This window comes from Centropristis striata, chromosome 23 (assembly GCF_030273125.1).
Source record: "Centropristis striata isolate RG_2023a ecotype Rhode Island chromosome 23, C.striata_1.0, whole genome shotgun sequence".
Taxonomy (NCBI): domain Eukaryota; kingdom Metazoa; phylum Chordata; class Actinopteri; order Perciformes; family Serranidae; genus Centropristis; species Centropristis striata.
Window position 1 is genome coordinate 25,340,923 of NC_081539.1, and position 20,087 is coordinate 25,361,009.

Genomic DNA, 20,087 nt, shown 5'->3' on the forward strand with positions numbered 1-20,087 from the left:
GTGTTGATTTCCCCACTCAGTGCTTCTCTAACCGCCGTGTTTCATAACCACTCTGTTGCTCCACCAGAGCAGATCCATCAGTCAGAAACTCACTCATGGAAATAAACAAACTCTGCAAAGAATGCTGCCACTCTGAGAGGAAGGAGAGATGAGATAGAAAGAGGCACATTGGATTTGGAAGAAAAATGTAAGTTAGAACAGAGGAGACAGGGACAGTGAGTGAAGTTCAAAACCAGAGGGGTGCAAGGCTCTCTTCTGCCTCACTTCTTTCCTTCCATCTGTGCCGTGCCCCCGTGGCAAAGGGTGGACGAGTGGTAGGAGGGGAGGTAGTTAAAAGTCTATCCTCTCACCCCCTGACCTCCCACAGCAATGAGCGGAAAAACAGCTGTGGGCTGCACACTCCCTGCTCCTCATACGCTGTCCCATGGGTCTGAAACACTCATATACAAATACACTCAGGCACACTCATAGGATGTGAACCTGCAGATGTACTTTTAACACACACACCCTAAGGTCTTTTATTTTCCCTCTATCTCATCTCAAAGACACATATATACACTCAGGTTATGCAACTTTAAAAATAAATAAATGTGAATTACCTTTATGGTGTTTCAGCCACAATGTGCATCTTTATTAGTGGGTACTGTATGCTGGAAACTTCTTTTTTTTTAGTTTTTTTAAACATATTTGAAGACATATCACCAGTGGGTTTTCAGAGAGGTCAATTGATTTAACAGACTTTGCCACAAAGCTGGCTGACTTTGGTTCCAATGAACTGGGTGACCAAGTTGATGGGCTGTCTACTTTTATATAAATTTAACACACGCTAGCACCATTATGTCACTGTTTTAGATCATTTGCTGCTAAAAAGCGAAATCCAGATGTGACAATTGGGACAATGCTGTTAAAAGTGTTCTTTGTACTGTACAAAAGGCAGTAAAAGATTATCAGACAAGTCAAAATAGAAATGAATACATTACAATATATTAACATTACAAAAGGATTTCAGACACACATCAGACTTGGGAGTGTGGCTAGCTAGCTTAACAGAAAATACAAGTAGCTGAACACTGAGAACCAGCCTTTGCAACTAGCTGCTATAGCCAGCTGAAGCTCAGTTAATCGTAAAACATTTATATCAGGCAGTGCAAGTTATGTAAATTATCAATAATGTATAATACAGCCTTACAGTAAAAAGCCCAGTTACAGTGGCTTAAGCATTTTAGCCAGTAAACTAATACAATTTTTGTTATGGGCATGCTGCAAAGGTATACCATGCAGGAAACAAAGGATAGACCAAGGTTATATTAGTTTTGGATTTTTCATTAGTTTTAGTTTTAATTTTGTTGTCAATTTTTTTTTTGAAATTCAGTTAGTTTTAATTCGTTTGAGTGAGTTTTTTTTTGGAAAATGCTTAGTTTTAGTTTTGTTTAGTTGTAATGGGGTATTTGTTGGGTGCGAGATTCAATAAAGTTACAATAAATGTTGTCTTTATTTCCTTTGTCTTATCCATCTCAGCCCCAAGTCATAAAACCAGATAGATGAAATAGATTTTATATCAACCAAAAGGTTTACGTATGAAAATGACAAAGAGTTGACAAAGGTGAAAATAAAAGGACATTTTACCTATAATTTTAGTTAGTTTTGTAACTACACAATACAGTTTGTTAGTTATCGGGTTTTTAAAAACTCTCGTTTTTATTTTTATTTAAGTTAACAAAAATGTTTTTTCAATTCTAGTTTTCATTATTTTGTTAGTTTTCGTTAACTATAATAACCTTGGAATAGATTCATGATTCTGGGTTTGACTGTCATTTGTTTTGACGTGAGGAGGAGGAGCCAAGTTTGAATGTCTCGATTCCTGCACATCATGCCTTTAATGCAGCACAGAAATTGATAGCATTATCTTAAATGTAATTGGTTTAAATAAGTATTCCAGTAAGTGGCAGATAAGAGATGAAAAGGATTTCATATCACAACCATTGTGACCAGTGTTGGAAGAAGTATTCAGATCCCTTTAAGTAGAAGTAGTAATACCACACTGTAAAATGGCTCCACTATGGTAAAGGTCCTGCATTTAAAACTTACTGAAGTAAAAGTAAAAAAGTATCAGAATCAAAATGTTCTTAAAGTATCAAAGTACTTGTTATGTAAAAGGTACCCACTCAGACCGTTTTATGTATTCCAAATAAATTATTGGATTATTGTTATTGATGCATTATGCAAGCATAATAACATTACTTTCTTAACATACTGTTATGAGGTTTACTTTAAACAAATGTCACTTTAATCACTTCACTATCACGTTTTCCATATTAAATCTCGACCTGAAAAGTAACTAAAGCTGGCAGCTAAATGTAGTGGAGTAAAAAGTACAATATTTGCCTCAAAATGTAGTGAAGTAGAAGTATAAAGTTACATGGAATGGAAATACTCAAGTTAAGTACAAGTACCTCAAAACTGTACTTAAGTACAGTACTTGAGTAAATTACCTTTCTAAGTTACTTTCCACCAATGATTGTGACCCAAATTACCATGGTTATCAGTATTGGTATTTTTAAAATGTGCTGAAAATACAGATATACGACCAAGTTTTGTATTTATTAGTGTAAACTAGCAGCACTATATACTTTTTGTTTGCGGCCTCGCTCTTAATGAAAAACGAGAGCAAACACAGACACAAGGTATTTATGATTGTGTGTAATTTTAGGATTGGCGCTCATAGTCCTACAGCAGAAGAATAAACTGTATCTAGTTATGAGTTACAATAAGTGTTGGCCATGTTGGCTGGCCCAGGTTAGACAACATTAGCTAACATTAACTTCCCTATAAGCGCCGCTGTCTAATGCATGTAGGGGAAACACTGCCAAGTTTTTTGCATTGTAATCAAATTATTTTATTGATAACTAAAATTTGAAACGGTTATATTACTCAGGGATTTAATCCCGAGCTACAGCTGTATGTGGTATGAATGATTAGCTTTACCTGCTCAAGTGTAGATTTATGATGACAGTTTGCTTCAGCTAGAATTAAGAACTCCTGGTGATCAGCGTTTCTCGGTGAGGTACCTTGCCCTTGTATGATGTCACACAACTAAAAGCTAGAATGAGTCAGTCAGATAAACAGGAGAGAAATACATACAGCTTTAATTATAAGTTACTAGCGGTAGAAAAAAACCCAATAAACTCTTTCTTTTCTTGGAGATTGAAGAAAAGTATTAAATTACATAGTTTTTGTACAGTCCTTTGAATTGATAGTTTTGATGTATTCGGTTATATCCTTCTGTCCGTTTACTGACTTTTCTTTTTTGGTTTAGGGGCGTCATAATAACTACACTGGGTGTTTCCAGTTTGCAATGAAATCTTGCTTATTAAATCTGTATTGTATCTTTGATACAAAAATATATCCATAGTGATTTTGTTTGAGGTGTAAACAGATGTTAGGGATTAGTCATAACATTCATGACCCAACACATTTTAAATGAAATCAACCTGTGAATCTACAGTCTTAACGACTTGCATAAGTTTCCACAGTATTGGCTTTAATTACAACAGAGTAGGCAAGTCTACAGTGAAGTACACAGTAATCACTCCAGTATTCCAAACATATGCACATTCAGGTCCCACTAACACCCCCCAGTGTCCATGTTTGGAACTGTAGTCCAGCAGATGAATTAAACTACAGAAGCCTCTGAATTGAGGCCCCAGACAACAACACCAGAAGGTTTCCTCCAATGCATGAGTTATAGAGATAGTGAGAGGATGGAGCTGAATTCTGGGCTCTCGCAAAAGTCTTAGCTTTTCGTTTGCTATTAGGAATGCTTTAAGGAGTCCAGCAAGACTTTGATGATCCCATTATGATCCTCTTGCCTCCTTTTTTTGCGACTCATGATCTGTGCGTTCCGTGTGGGAACGAGGAGGTTAGCGAATCCCCAAGGTTGTGGAATACTTCCTCCCACATGTTCAGGTTTGAGGGTTCCTTTGTGCTCCAGCAGCCAGGCACTCTCCTGACACAAAGCCACGAAGCGTTCTAGTTGTGCAGCGTTGACGTTCTTGCTGACGTTCAGAGAGGTTTCGAATGGGTTCTGGATGTGCATCGGGGTTGGCTCCGGCTTGTTCTGCTCCTTGCCCTGGAGAGAGGTAATGGGACAATGCTGGCAGATGAAAACACATTGGTGAGCAGCAGCTGCAGCAGCCATAAGCACAGTCCTGCATGTACTGTATGTTATGGTCCATCTATCTTGGTTGGTCATGGTTTAAGGTCCTTGCTGCTGTATCTGGGGAACCTATAGCTGACTGGAACACCTCTCAGCATGCCCACATATGGGAAAGGCAGGGACATGAACGTGGCTCTGAAAGATATTTTGACTTGAGTTGTGAAAAGTGAGAATAATTCTGAAAGGGTGAACCAAAGGAATGAGCCAGACTGCTGTGGAAACCTGCATGCACACTGAACGTGTTAGCAACGGAAGCATATATGATGTGCACTCCTGTCTGGCAGTCATGGCCGTCAAATGAACCATCGTATGTGGGTCAGAGAGAAGTCAAGAACCTCCCATGGTACTTTGCATGCCACATCCAGCTTAAAGCCTGACAGTATAGCACTGCAAGGATAAAAGGATGGAGCTATGGGAGGGACAGAAGATGGCAACATAAAGCCATCAGTCAGAGGAAGGGAGTGAACCGGAGAATTGTAGCTCAGTAATGCAGATTTATGGCTGTTGCTCCACTGGTGAAAGCCTATAGGCACGGGTCATGGCCACAGTCTACCTGCAGGCTTCCTCTGCTGTGTCAAACTTGATATTAGTCTCATATATTAAGCTGCAGGGTCCCTCTTTCCCAGAGGCATCAATTCATTAAACTCCAAGCACCAGCAAAGTCCCTGCATCTCATATGAAGTGCCACCAAAGTATGAACACCCACTTTATCACCTAAATGTCTCTCGGCAAAAGCAGTATGTGATAAATAGGATATTATTTTATGTTAAACTTTTTTAAAGGTATGCTAATTACCTATCCTGCACAGCTGGAGAGGGAAAAATTAGCTTTCAGACACACTAGGAAACAGATTTCTGACCCTTTTGGCTTGATTTTGCCTTTCCATTTTATTTAGAGAGTTCCACCATGGACGTTGTTTGAGTGCTTAAAAAAGTAGCACACAAGCAACAACAGACTGAATATGGGTTTAAACAGAATAAATATGCTTTTGTTTACACATAAGCTGATGGTGCTCCTAATTGGGATCGCAGCTCAAGGGCGCCGGGCCCTGTGGGGCTGGCATCAATCACATATGACAGGGACAGCTGTCATCTGTGTGTGTGGGAAGACGCCACTCACCAAACAGAGCCTTTATTACCAACAGATTTCTCTGCTGGAGCTCAGCTCTGAGGCTGGCAGGAAATGTTGAAAAGGAGGTTGATCTGGATTTCATTTGATGCTGCAGTTCTTTCTGAATAGATTTTTTATTTATGTTCTGGTTTCTCAATGATGCAACTGTTTGTTTTTTCAAGTTAAATTAAAATCCATCCAAGTAGCAGGACTGATTTATGGCTGGACGGACCATTTTCTGAGTGAAGCTGGGGAATTATTATGGCGGGGTACCATTAAATATATTTGAGAGTTACAAAAATACAATAAACAATACTCTGATAAAATTATATGCAATTATTTTGTTTGTATACCAAACACGGAAAATACACGGAACACACTGTTAAAGTGTTATTCAGATCCAGGTGACTTTTACATGCATGTTCCTTTGACGGAAAGAGTCACAGTGTTTGTATGAAATTTGGCCCCTGCCAGCAGGTGGCATGAATGAAAGTTGAAAATATGAGAAGGAAGGTTGGTCTGTTTTATTACACTTATAATTTCCCACACTTCGAAGGGAAATATCTAGCCTGGCTAACACAAGACTATATCACAAATGAGATATAGTCTGGAGACCACCTATTCTCGCTAAACCCCATTAGCTTAGCCACTAACGGGGCTAGTTGGTAGATTAGGCTTTGGCCAAATTCTGTTGGGAGCAAGGCTAAAACATCCTTTTTGGTGGTGATAAAGGAGTGTGAATATTTGTGTATGATTTTTATTGTATTTTAATAACTGTACAGAACTTTGGTCAACTGTGGTTGTTCTTTAATGTGCTCTATAAATTAAAAGTAAACTTTGGCTTTTGGTGCTGAGCAGGTGGTGAACAGTGAGTTTTAACAACTTGTAAAAATAGCCGCCGGCGGAATACGACACTACGAGAACGGTGAGTGAACCGAAACAGTAAAGTTGCGCCAGACAGCTAAAAAATGAACTGAAACACACTGAGGGGAGGTGGGGATTCATTTGACCCCTTTTACACAGTCTTTTCATTTTCATTATAAAAAGCTAATGAAGAAAAAGGTAAATAGTCATCATGGGACAAATTATTTGTGACATAGGGCTTAATAGATGTGAAAAATCATACATACCTTTCTGATATTTATGGATTCGTTCATGAATGAAAAAGTGGAATAGAACAAAAAGAATTCACGCAGCAGTTGTTCTGAAAGAAAGCAAGAAAAGTCAAGTTAGTGAGAAACATCAGTATCAATCAAAGTGAATTGTAGCCCCACAGCCTTGTTCCAATGCTCTCGTGCTCACCGAGAGTCTCTGTGTTGCTCTGGAGCTGGATCTTGCTGATGTCGCTGACAAACGTGCAGTCGTTCCCCTCAATCACGTTCTTGTCCGCAGGACCTTGTGGGACGAGAGCGGGGGATACAAGGTAAATGACTGCCTTTACACGCCTATGATGGCCATAAACAAGACACAGATGGATGGTGGCTGTGTATTCATGGAGAGGAATCAGAACGGGGGGGGGGGGGGGGGGGGGGGGGGAGGGGGAGAGAGAGAGAGAGAGAGAGAGAGAGAGAGAGAGAGAGAGAGAGAGAGAGAGAGAGAGAGAGAGAGAGAGAGAAGGTATGTATGGAGATGGTCAAAAAAGAAAAAATGAGAACATGGATCATGTCCTTGCTTGGCTGGTTTGCTTCTCCAGCAATGCCCTTGTTCCCAGTCTCCTCCACTAGAATGAGGCGGCTGGTGGTGGTGGTGGTGGTGGTGGTGCGTGTGTTTGTGTGTCTCATCACTGTTTAAATAGCTGGCTGTATGCTTGCGTGTGTGTGTGTCCAGAGAAGGCGGGGTCATCGACCTTCCCAGAGTGATGGGCCTTTTATTGTCCCGTAAGCACTCTGTGAGATAGAGTCTGCGCTAAACGGGGCCGAGGAGGGGGGTGGGAGAGAGGTGGGGGGGGGGGCGGGGGGGGGGGGGGGGGATTGCTTTTGGAAGGCAATTATCAAGCAGCCAAGGTGACAGAGAGAGGGCGAGATGGAGGAACTGCAGTGGACTGGTGTGCTGGTCATTAATTGATCACAGGACATATTCATAAATGATGTATGCACGGTAATATGAAGGTATGGTATACTCTTAACCCTCGAGGCACCTTTGGGACCAAATGTGTACATTCAGCTAATTTTATGTTTTTGATTCTCAATATATCGGTCAGTTTAAAGGCTTACTGTATGAAACTTGGCCAGGTTTGTTTTTTAATTATAATTTTAAAAATTCCTCTTTTGCAAGGTGTATAGAATACTCACGCTCGTTTTGGTCCCATTGACTCCCATTATAAACACATATTTTTGATACACTGTAATCCTGACATAATATAATGCTTTTCCCACGAATGCCTAATAAATCTAAGCCTCTCCCTTCAAAATAAAGGGAAAATAGGTTTTAGGTGTGATGACCCCCCTCAAACCACCAGGGGCAGCAGAGCTAAATCACATACAGTTTCAATGGAGGCCTGGTTATCTTACCTTGCATAATGCATGGCAATGAAAAAGCTGAACACCAAATAAAAGGTCTTGGTGTGTTGGGATTGATTTAAAGGAATTATTGACCTAGTGAAGGCTGTAATAACCTCACCCCAAACATTCCACTTTGCACCTTATTTTTTTTTAAATATTGCATATTTTGTGTTCTTGAGAAAATCAGGGGTTCTTATGACAAAAAGGGCATTAAAATATAAAAAATGAAAAAATATTTATATATCTAGGTCTGAAGCTGCTGAAAGGTTTGATGCAGTGGAAGTGAAAAAAAATATTTATGCATCACATTTTTATGACACTTGAATGAGTGGGACCATTTTGGGACCTTAATGTGTAAGTGTAAGTGTAAGGTAATTTTAAAGAGGCCTCGAGGGTTAAAGGGCTAGTGCATGACATTTTTTTACATGGTATTTAATGCAGAAATTGTTGCTAGGTGTGATTTAGAAATGTTGTTAGCTATTTAAAACATATTTTAAAGTCACGGCCTGAAACTGAACAGTTCTGATTAGTGATGGGACGGACTGTGCCGAGGCTTCGGAGAGTGTCGAGAAATCCAGGAAGTCTTTTATGAAGTGTGTATCGAGGCTTGTTTCTTTAAGGGTGAGTGATGTCACTGATGATGTTTGAAGCCTCGCTGGTTCAGGGAATGTTTGAGTGTTGGCGTCAGGTTGGCGTGATATATGAACATATATAAAGAGGCGCAACGGATTCCTGCAGAATTGAGTCCAATCACAGTGAAAATATTGTTTCTTAATAAAAATGAATAAAGTCATGATCATCACCCCAGTATTCATCAGCACAATCACTGTCTAATCTTTGGAAAACACTGCAACAGTTTTAACATTAACATCTCATATCCTGCTGGATTTATTTAAACATTGATTGAAATCATACTGATGCGTTTTTGTTTATTTTACATGATTGGACTTTCACCATTACCCATAAATACATCAAAAACAGATTAAATTAATAAATAAATTAACCACACCAAATCAAATTAAACTGCTCTTGGCAGTGATTATTCTCATGCTGACAGTCAGTGCGTTTACATGCACAGTTTAATCGAGCTATGCTTAAAAATCGATATTGGCATCCAACAGGACTTCTGTCCTTGTCCCAGTTTACATGCAACTAAGAAAATCGAATAACTGACGGGAACGTGTCCTCCTCCTAACACTGGGTGGTGATATGCGTCGTTTTAGGAGGTTAATATAATACCTTCAGGTTGACCAAACTGAGGTCAACCTTTGTGGTTGACCTCAGTTTGACACTTTGCGGACTTTGACACTTTGTGCTACTGACCGGCTAATGTGTGAGCGGCAAATGTGCGAACGGCTAATGTGCAAACGGCTTTCCTTGGATGTCTTTGTTCGAGTCCGAGTATGTTGAGCATGCGCACATGCGTTGTCTTGTCAAACATGCCGGCTAAAATCCTGTTCCGATCACATTATCTGGGTGTCCTAATCGGAGTTGGAGAACTCCAACATCAGTCCGACTAACACGTTTACATGTACTTCAGTTGTCCAGTTATAGTCAGATTAAGGCAATAATTTGTTTTTTTTCAAGTGTCATGTAAACATACTGACTGTTGCAGACAGACAAGAGGCCATCACAAATTGTTGAAATGACAATAAAGGATTTGACCAGTAGGGAGGTTTTTAAGTGCACATGAAGCCTCAAGAAATGAACCTTTTTTTAGCTGATTGGATGAAAAGCTTCAAGGCTTCATGGAGCTTCATCTGGCAATCACTAGTTATGTTTTTTTTTTTAGCTATTTATCTTATTCCTATTTCTACTTTATTTTCTCAGTTATCATTTATAGAATTGGCTGACAATGTAATATATAGTTCTTATAATGTATAAAATGTTAAATATTATGAATAAAGTTTTATGTTTGAGAAAGTAGCTCTCTGGGAACATTTGAGGAACTTCCTCTCTTGATCACAAATAGTATAGTTAGAACTATTAAACCATTCCGGCAGCAGCTAATCTGCTTATTAATAATAACTGAAGTTTTTTTTCTAAGAAAATATGTTGCAGTGTTTCCCAAAGATTAGACAGTGATTGTGCTGATGAATACTGGGCTGATGATGATGACTTTATTCATTTTTTATAAAGAAACAATATTTTCCCACTATGATTGGACTCAATTCTGCAGGGATCCATTGCGCTTTATATATGTTCACATATCACACCAACCTGACGCCAACACTCAAACATTCCCTGAACCAGCGAGGCTCAATGACATCACTCACCCTTAAAGAAACAAGCCTCGATACACGCTTCATAAAAGACTTCCTGGATTTCTCGACACGCCCCAAAGCCTCGGCACAGTCCGTCCCATCACTAGTTGCAGTCCTAATGAATTTAAACTGTAACACTCCAACTGTGTGAGTTTGAGTGACCAGATTGGTTCATTTTTACACATGTATAGGGATTGACCTGGGGCTGCAAGATTTTAAAGGCTGGTGTCTAGTTTCTTGACACTAAAACTACTATTGCCCATATTGACTTTTATTTTTAATGATAACATTATTATACAGTGTTCTTTTTATTTCTAAGGTTGATCACTAAAAACACCATAGAAACTCTACACGAAAGTGACATGGCATCTGTTGAGTGTGAGGTGCTGCTGGGTGCTACCTGCAAGGTCCCTGAGGTGGTCCAGGGTGGGGATAATTGAAGGGTTCCTCTTCTGCAGGAAGAACAGCACCATGACGGTGAGGGAGAAGTTGGTGATCCAGGTCCCGGAGACGCTCTTGGTGATGCTTTGACTTCGGGCCCAACAGCGCACGCTGAACACGAGAAAACGAACCCGTGGGTCCAACTCTCCGTACAGGTAAAGCAGCTCTGTGCTCTTCAGCGCCATCCTGTGGAGAACAGACAGAATAACTGATGCTGGTCTGCTGTGCTTCATGTTTTGATGGAGCTTTGATCTTACTGGTTTCATTTAAACTGCACATCATCTACATGTAATGTATTTGTATGTAGTTTTGTATAATACACTGCAAAAAAGGGGGTGTTTAAAAACAAGATAACAACACTAAATCTGAGGGAAAAGGTACTCAAAACAAGTGAAATTATCGGTCCATGCAGCAAGATAATTTCACTTGACAAGATTTCTTGAATTAAGTTTGTTAAATCGAGAAATAAGATTATAGCGTGAAGTTGAACACTTAAAATAAGAAATTAACTCTTAAAACAAGATAAACTATAATCCTAAATCCAAGTTTTTTTTTTATCTTGGTAAGAACCAAATAATTTGCAGTGTACGACTAACTGCTTGGCTGTTTCTTTGACATTAATATAAAATAAGGAAAATTATAACCTAAAAACATGATGTAAAAAGATTTGTCATTGGCTAGATTTACCTTACTATGTGTTAAATACGTCCATCCTTAAGATAATGTAATTTTTTTGTATTTAATGTGTCATTATGTTTGAGGATCACAATTTCCATGGTCTTTGCCAATAATATACAAATCCTACTGTTGTTTTGTACAATAGATATTTCAGTAAAAACCCTTTTCATGCCATTTTTGTGTTCTTTGTGCCCTTAAAGGGATAGTACAGGATTTTTTATATGAAATGCTTGCCAGTAGTGTAGCAGATACAAAGCTATAGGCTTACTTTCTGAGCTCCAGTGTCCAAGTTCATAGCATATAAATATTACTACGCCCTGCAGCCAGTACAGTGTAAAGCTTTGCATCCACTACACTACTGGTATTTCATACATCTTCATCTCCAAAATCCTAAACCCTTTCATTTTCTGTACTTGTACACATATTTGGGGTAAGTTCAACAGCTATTTGATTCCAATACTGCACAGTCTCTTAAATTCAGAAAATAAAATACTGTATTGTGTTGAATGTCAATGGTCAGTGAAACTAAAATCACAACAAAACCACCACTAGAGAGCAGCCTTCAGCTTGTCGCAGTGACTCAGTCACACTCAGCTGCTGTTAACTTTCTGTGACACACACACACACACACACACACACACCTCAGGCAGGAAAAGTGTTGCGCTTCATAGATCTCGGAGCACGATTTGAGAAAAGTCCCCCCCTAACATCCACCCACAGCGTTGGTTCAACTCCATTTCCTTAGAAACTGCAGAGTGGTTTTCTGTATGTTAGCAGGTGTGTATGAATCTTCTGTCCCCACAAGATCTTTAATGTTGGAAGGGAAGAAGTGAAACATAAACAAGTCCCCTCATTGATCCCCTGCCAATTTACCTCCTCTGTTACTACTTCAGAAGGTGGTACAGAGCCAGGTTCACTTGGTGCCCCCATTACGCCTCTGGATAATAATAAAGGTGAAACGTCACAGAGGCGGAAATATCACGGCTTGAAAGAGCAGTCTGAAAGGGGCTTATGAGTCCTTACTACATTTGATTGATGAGGTGTGTGTTGGTAAGTAAAGGCAGTCATACTGTATTAATAGAAGGTAAATTATTAGTCCCATCTGTCAACATAGTTTATTTCAAGAGCATCCATCGGACAATGAACCTTTAAGTCACATCTATAATGTTTTATGACAGTAAGAGCATTATGTTTGTTTATAAGTGTATTCATAAGGCATAGTAAATGCACTATTATTCCCTATGAATTCCCTCATGATGCACTGTCGATCTGGTCTTTAGAGAAAGTGTCACCAAATTAGTTGCAGTCCTAATGAATTTAAACTGTAACACTCCAACTGTGTGAGTTTGAGCGACCAGATTAGTTCATTTTTACACATGTATCAGGACTGACCTGGGGCTTCAACTCCATTTCCTTAGAAACTGCAGTGTGTGATTCTGTACGTTAGCAGGTGTGTATGCGTTTGTGTCACCACAAGATCTTAAATGTTGGAAGAGAAGAAGTGAAACACAAACAAGCCCCCTCATTGGTGCCTCTGCTCAGTTTCACTGGCAGGCACATAACTGTACCATCACAGCACTTCCTGCCAGAGTCAAGTTTCTGTTTGGGACTTTTGCAACGCAAATGTGGCCAGAACAGCACTCAGGAAGATATACATCTAGCAGTTTCTGTGAAGCAAGAGGCCTATGAGCAACTCGAACTGACATTTCGAGACGTGACCCTTCGAGTGTATGAAACTGACCCATTCTTTCGGGAACCACTGCAACACCAGGGCGGGCCATGACTAAAAATTATTCATACTGCTTACATATGGAAAAAAGGTCATGGGTTCATCATATCTGTGTACAGCATGGATACCTGTTGTTGGCTGTAAGGTCACACTGAAACCCAGAGGGCTGGTGGGTGAATTTGACCAGGGGGCATCGTGCTTTGAGAATCTTCTGCACCGCCACACACCCAGCCCCAAACTGCTCCACACTCGCCGCGATGACGGACAAGATGTTCTGGGTGACGGCTCGCTCTGAGGAGGCACTCTTCATCTGGTACTCAAAGAACAGACCTGACCTAGGCTGCACACAGACAGTTTACAGTTATGTTCTTCATGATCCTAAATCAGCCTGCATTTGTTACAATTGATTCCCAAAAAATTGGGATGCTGCAAAAAATGTATTAAAACAGAAGGCAATTATTTGCAAGTCCTTTGTCACCTACATTTGCATTGAATACAGCACAAAGTGTCTAATGTTCAAACTGGGAAAAACCTTTTTTTAAGTATATACACTCATTATTAATTTGATACATTATTCTTATTTACATTGTAAACGCAACTTTTTGGGAATCTGGCATGTAACTGCACTGTATGCACTGTATTTACTTAATACCATTACTTGGGTATCTTAATCTCCATGCTCTATTTATGCTTAATGATATTTCTAATAAAATAAGTGATGCACAGATCACAAACATAATTGAAATGCTCTCACTTTGATAGATAGAAAATTCAAGCAAAATTCCAGCAAAATGACCACCATGAGCCATAATTTATGATGATGATTCATAAGTGTTTGACATTTCAATACAGTGTTTACTTTAGAGCAGTGAAACTACTTACAGCCATGACAAATAAGGTGCGGGGTAGGGTTGGGCAATGTCTACCAAACTGACTTATGACTATGTTCTTTATGAAACATCACGATAGACAATGATATCGTTGTTGTGCGTGATGTGTTTGAATTTGAAATGGTTTGATTTATTGATATTCAGGCTTCTTGCTGCATGTGTCTATCCTCTCTGCCACACCGCTCGACTAAGTGCAGAGAACTCAAACAGAAGACCGTATGAGCTCACCTGCTACACAACCAATATTCAAACATTACAAATAAACAGTCTGTCATCTTATCAATCATGATGTTCTTTTGCCAGAAATTTGACATCACGACATTGGGCTCAGTGGTTGATTACAGTCAGCCATCGGCGACAGTACCGGAGGCACGCTGACCATTTTATAATTTACATTGAAAATAAATTAATTCACTTTACTTTGTGTTTTTTGCAAATGTGCATAAATAAGGTGCCAGAGGGCGTAAAAACATTTATTTATTTTTTTAAACGAAGGATCCTCTTCGTGACAGAGGTAAGGGCTAAACATGATATTTATTCGACCCCTTGTAGGATCAGATTATGTTTATGGTTTATAATTGCATGATGAAAGAGATTACAGTTATGTTTATTGTTTTATAAACTCTTTCAAATGTAAGCAAGGCATTAACAACTAACATTTAACTAACATAACTTTTCAATACAGTAAAATATCTGATCATCTGTCATACAGTGTTGATTCTTAAGTTAATTTAAAGTCAATAAGTCAGTTCATTTGGAAACAAACAGGTTAAGGGTGTTTTCATGTTTAGTCATTTGCTTATTTTTAATGTTGTTGTTTTTTTAACTGGCCCCTGGGCTCCTGTCATTATAAAAAAGTGGCCCCTTGGCAAAGCAACTTGAGTATCTTTGCTATAGAGTGAAGGCAAGCTGCCATACAAGGTGATAGCAAAAAAAAAAAAAAAACCTAGAAAAAAAAAAAGAGGATAAAATTTGATTAGAACCCCCTACTAGATTTTTATACACAATTCTAAGTGTATGATTATTTGATTATGTTTTGTGTTTGTGCTTTGTAATATAATTAGGTAATTACAGATGTCATTAACTGAAGAAAAGTTTAAATGCAAAGCAGCTAAATCTGTCTGGGGTACTTTTGGGTTGTTTGTGATTTTTTTGGTTTCTTCTCCTTTCACAGCTGTCTTCAGTTTCCCTCTGCAGAGCTCAGCTCACAAAACTCAGATGGCAGCAAATGACTGTGGCCACAGCAGCTGGTAGCCATTTCACTTTTTTTTGGAAAGGCTTAACTGTTGCAAATGGAAAGATGTGCTCTCATTTGTCCAGCTTCAGCACCGAATCAGTATCAAGGTTATTATAGTTAACGAAAACTAACGGAATAAATAATGAAATGAATGAATGAAAATAATTGAAAAAACATTTTCGTTAACTGAAATAAGATTAAAAACGAGAGTTTAAAAAAAAAACGATAACTAACTGAAACTGTATTTTGTGGTTACAAAACTAACTAAAGTTATATTGAAAATGTCCTTCGTTTTCGTCTTTGTCAACTTTTTTCATACATAAACCTTCTTGGCTGATATGAAATCTATTTCATCTATCTGGTTTTATGTCTAAATAAACTTATTGGGGCTGAGACGGATCAGACAAAGGAAATAAAGGAAACATTTATTGTGACCTTATTGAATCTCGCACCCAACAAATACCCCATTACAAAAAACAAAACCTAATAAAACCTAAACTAAATCTCAGCATTTTCCAAAAAATGAAAACTAACTTTAACTAATTTGAAAACAAAAATTGACAACAAAATTAAAACTAATGAAAAATCCCAAACTAATATAACCCTGATCAGTATTACCAATTTCTTATTTTTTATGTACAGTAACTGTTTTATTCAGCACAAATTCCTAATTTTGGAAACTTGAAAATGTATTCACCCCTATCAGCCATTGGCTTTGGTTTCACAAATGAACCTGCTTTAGTGTAAAGCCCCCTGCAGAACGAGCCCCAGACTCCCATTATTACCATCATTGTATTTCTCCCAGTGATGCCGTCCAGGTCCAGAATCATGTCCAGGTCACAGCCCATCTTTCCAAAGCCGTTCACTGATGAGCCAAATGGCTTGATGGTGCATTCTGGGAAATAAGCAGCAGCAACGTCCTTGACCAGAGAGCAGACGAGGTAACGCAGTCGACTGTTCTCGTCTGTGAGCTGATGGAGATCTGTCAGTAAGATCATCTGTTGGTCTATCTGAGGGGGAGGAGGAGACAGGCCGTGGTTAATACCAACCTTGAGGCAGATATCTGATTGTAATTCATTTTCTACATAGATACATGTATTTGCCTTTAGAGTAGGGATGTCACGATTACCCGTTTTCACGTTTACAATTAGTTTATCGTAATAATATATCGGCCAATTTCTGGAAAAGATAATGCTGGAACCATGTTGGTACATCAGCGCAACTCGCTCAGAACGAAAATAAAGTTACACAACAACTGCGTGTCACCACTTGTGTTGCTTTGTTTTGGGTCCGTGCAGCTGCAGACGGAGGTGACAGGAGGTAAAGCATGGAAGGGGAGGAGCTATTCCCTCCGAAAAAACGTGTAAAATCATCTGTGTGGGAATGTTTTGGCTACCAAAAAATGACCAAGGTGTAATTGTTGAAGTCGGTCTACTATGTGGAAAACATGACACAAAAAAGTTGCTGTTAAAACAGGCAACACTTCAAACATGTTTCAACACCTGCAGGATAACCACCCGACAACCTAAAGGTAAATAGTAACTGGGTTAAGTCATGTCAATGTTTACCAACATAACAATGAATTGGTAGAAAATACTGTGGCTGGGGAAAGGGACGTATGGAATGCCCTGCTTTGTCTGCTGCCCCCGCGACCCGGCCCCGGATAAGCAGAGAAAAATGGATGGATGGATGGATACTTACCGTGTCATTTACCGTTATTTTTGTGCCACACTGATTGGGCATACAGAGCAACGGGACAAGTTAAGCCGCATCATGTAAATTTACGTAAAGCCCAACATGTCTCATAGTGAGTGAGTTGTCAAACTGTTATAGTGTCACTGTATAATGGCCTGTATAAGAAAAAATAATGTAATCTTCTAAAGGTCGTCAGTCCTTGAACATTTATCATTACCTCCGTCTGTTTCTGTATTGAGCAAAAAGCACTAAAAGCACTATGGGATGTCCTATGTTCATTTATTACTCATTTATTTGTGGCAATGTAATTTAAAAATAAAATTAAAGGACCAAAATAATACTTTTTTTTGGCCACATAAGATTAGACAAACACATTATTAAAATGATTTTAATAGCTTAAACATTTAGTATATATGACATTCCCCCTGGGATTATTATAATTTTTCTTGTACTTTTTGGCTGCTTTACATTGTTGCTGAATTATTTTGTTATGAGAGCATCCAAAGAGGGAAATAAATAAAAAATAAGACATATTAAGAAGCGTTTGTGTGATTTAACTTATTCATAGTAGTGTGAAATTAATTAATGCAAAAATAATCGTGATAATCGTAATATCGTGATTATTTCTCTGACAATAATCGTACCAAGAAAATCTTTAATGGTGACATCCAGACTTTAGAGTTCAACCCAGGTCACTTGAGTAGTCCTTTAACCTGAACTGTTAATTGTAATGTTAAAACCCACCCACTTACACTGTTCTCTCTGGACAGTCTCTGTAGGAGCTCGTTCATGGGAATGGGGTTTAGTGGTTGGTAGTTGTAGCCTTTCTGCTGCTTTGGTGAGTTTGATGAGCCAAGGCCCTTCACTGACAGCAGTCTGGATTTAAAAGGCACCACGGATTCATCGTTGATGCTGGTGATCGCTGCCCCTTTAAGTAATGAGGCGACACTTTCCCTGCTTTCAAATTCCACCACAGCATACGGCCCCTAAAAAATAAGAGCAACACAGACAGATTCACCATCCTACTGAATCCTAACACGACAGTGAAGTCTGTCAACGTCATCCTTTAAATTTGTTGGAAACCATGCATATTTATCAGAGGAGTTTGGTGATTCACTTACATTGTTTTCATAAAAGAAGTATTTGTTGACAGGTCCATGTTTGGATAAATACTTGAGGAACGTTTGCTTATCGGTTCTGGTTTGGAAGCTGATGAGAACAGATCTGTCCGCCTGTTCTTGTCTCTCAGCCTCGACAGCATGCAAAGGTTTCCATCCACGCTTTTCTTCTGACACTGAAGAAGCAGAATATTCAATGGTTAAGTTCATTACTAGGATTTTTTTTGAGAAAGACATTTGTTTATTGTCACTGTTAGGGATACATACACACACACACACACACACACACACACACACACACACATACACACATACACACATATGGAATTATATATAAATTATCAGCCAATAATACAAAACCAAATTGCTTTAATAAGGTAATACTGAATATTTACTACATTGATATGTCTGATTTGACAGATGAGGTCAAAGAATTTAATTCTAGTTCCTCAACAAAATGCTCTAAAAAAGCTTAGTGACTATAAAGCTATAAAGATTTGGGACAGATATAGGAAATACTTCCTGCCACACGCCATGTTTTTTTATGCACACTGTTCACTGCACTTCATTTGTTTCACGGCACGTATATGTTTATACTGTATATTTATATTTTATTCTGCACTACAAACAATACTCCTTCTTTAGACGTTTTTATTTTTATTGAATTTTATTGCTTGAAGTATGCCTAGGTTGTTCTTTTTATTTCATTGTGTTGTTATTGTCTCTGTGTGTAATGCTGCTGCTACACTGTAATTTCCCACCCTCAGATAAATAAAGTATATCTATTCATCTATCTATCTATCTATCTATCTATCTATCTAGAATGTTTGTTGAGTTTTTTTATTTACATTATGAAAGAAATAAAAAGAGTGAGTGAGTGAAGAGTGAGAATTTTCTGTTGTATTTGTTGTTAACAATAATTAAGTTAGTTAGATTTGGTTAAATCAGAGCTATAGAGCATTAAATAATCCATCTTAGCTCATTACATCTGAGCCTTTTTTTATCCTCGGGTGTGCATAGACTGAAGGTTATGCTGTCAACGTCTTTCTTTTGGACAAAAATGTGACATTATAGGTTTCGGTCATCACAAGCAATTAATTATTGGTATTGTAGTCCATATGTGACATTCAAAAACGGACAATTTAGCATGAAAATTAACAAAAAATACATGCCTCAAATCACGTTTCACGTCACACAGCACGAAATATGAACTCTAACAAATCAACTCTTTAATTCGGTATAGATATAATCTATAACTCTGCACCTTGTCAAGTGAAGAATTTAACTTCAGAGATCTGAACTATGTTAATGAAGTTTGTAATGACAACCACACCGAGGATAGGGCTAGCAGTAGGCTAACGTGGTACCATTGACAGCTTGATAAACTAACCAGTCTTGTCTTTCCGGAGTTCTTCACCATGCGCAGCAACGTTTGTCCCGATACTCCTGTGAAGAAACGTGTGGACCTTCCGTAGGCACTTCACCAGGCTGCCTCTTCCCTTCATGTGTAACCTGAACACTGCTAAGGTGGACGCCATTGCTACTCAGAAACGAGCTGAAAGGCGCATGCGCGTGGTTCCATCTACGGCAACAGAGCGGGACCAAATAGGAAAAATCGAGAGGATAAAGAGAGAGCTGAGAAAAACGTTTATGAATGGTCGGTTATAATTATAATGTGTCCGTTGCAGTCTATGGCCCGTTTAAAGTCTTACAGCTGTAACTGTACATTTTTATATCTGAATATTTTGACTCATTCTATGTCCGATTAACCCTTTGCACAACATAGGTCTAAAGTGACCCAAATATGTCTTTGCAATAAATTAATTACATTATTCAGTATTGCAGGTTTTCCTCAAATAACTTGTTTTTGATCATCATACATACTAATTTTTTGTTTTCACTTCTTACTTTCTGAATAAACCCCCCTTTTTTATCACTACGCTTCAAATGCACAAGGTCATTTTTCACCCATGTTGTGCATTAGAAGGTGTTTATATGTTGTCACCAATTTACCAATCACCAATTTAAAACCTTACAAAGAAGACACAAATATAAACCATCCTATTTTGTTAAATTGGTGTTTTTCCAATAGAAATTATTATTTGGTTATTCTAATAAGTCTCAAATGGTAAAATATGTGATTTTCAAAAGTAATCTGGTGGTTCTAACAAGTTAAACATTGAAAATAAGACAAACATATACTCAAAT

The 20,087-nt window shown here is 38.5% G+C and overlaps 1 protein-coding gene across 1 annotated transcript; it reads right to left on the reverse strand.

Annotated features, from left to right (window-relative positions):
• Window positions 1-589: 589 nt before the first annotated feature.
• Window positions 590-19,442, reverse strand: mtpap (mitochondrial poly(A) polymerase). The gene is made up of 9 exons (XM_059326568.1): window positions 19,270-19,442; window positions 17,883-18,055; window positions 17,514-17,747; window positions 15,852-16,076; window positions 13,068-13,279; window positions 10,492-10,718; window positions 6,629-6,721; window positions 6,457-6,530; window positions 590-4,129 (listed from the first exon to the last, which is right to left on the reverse strand). Exons 1-9 carry the CDS (start codon window positions 19,415-19,417, stop codon window positions 3,812-3,814), a joined length of 1,704 nt encoding a protein of 567 aa, XP_059182551.1. The 5' UTR covers window positions 19,418-19,442; the 3' UTR covers window positions 590-3,811.
• Between the last annotated feature and the right edge of the window lie 645 nt (window positions 19,443-20,087).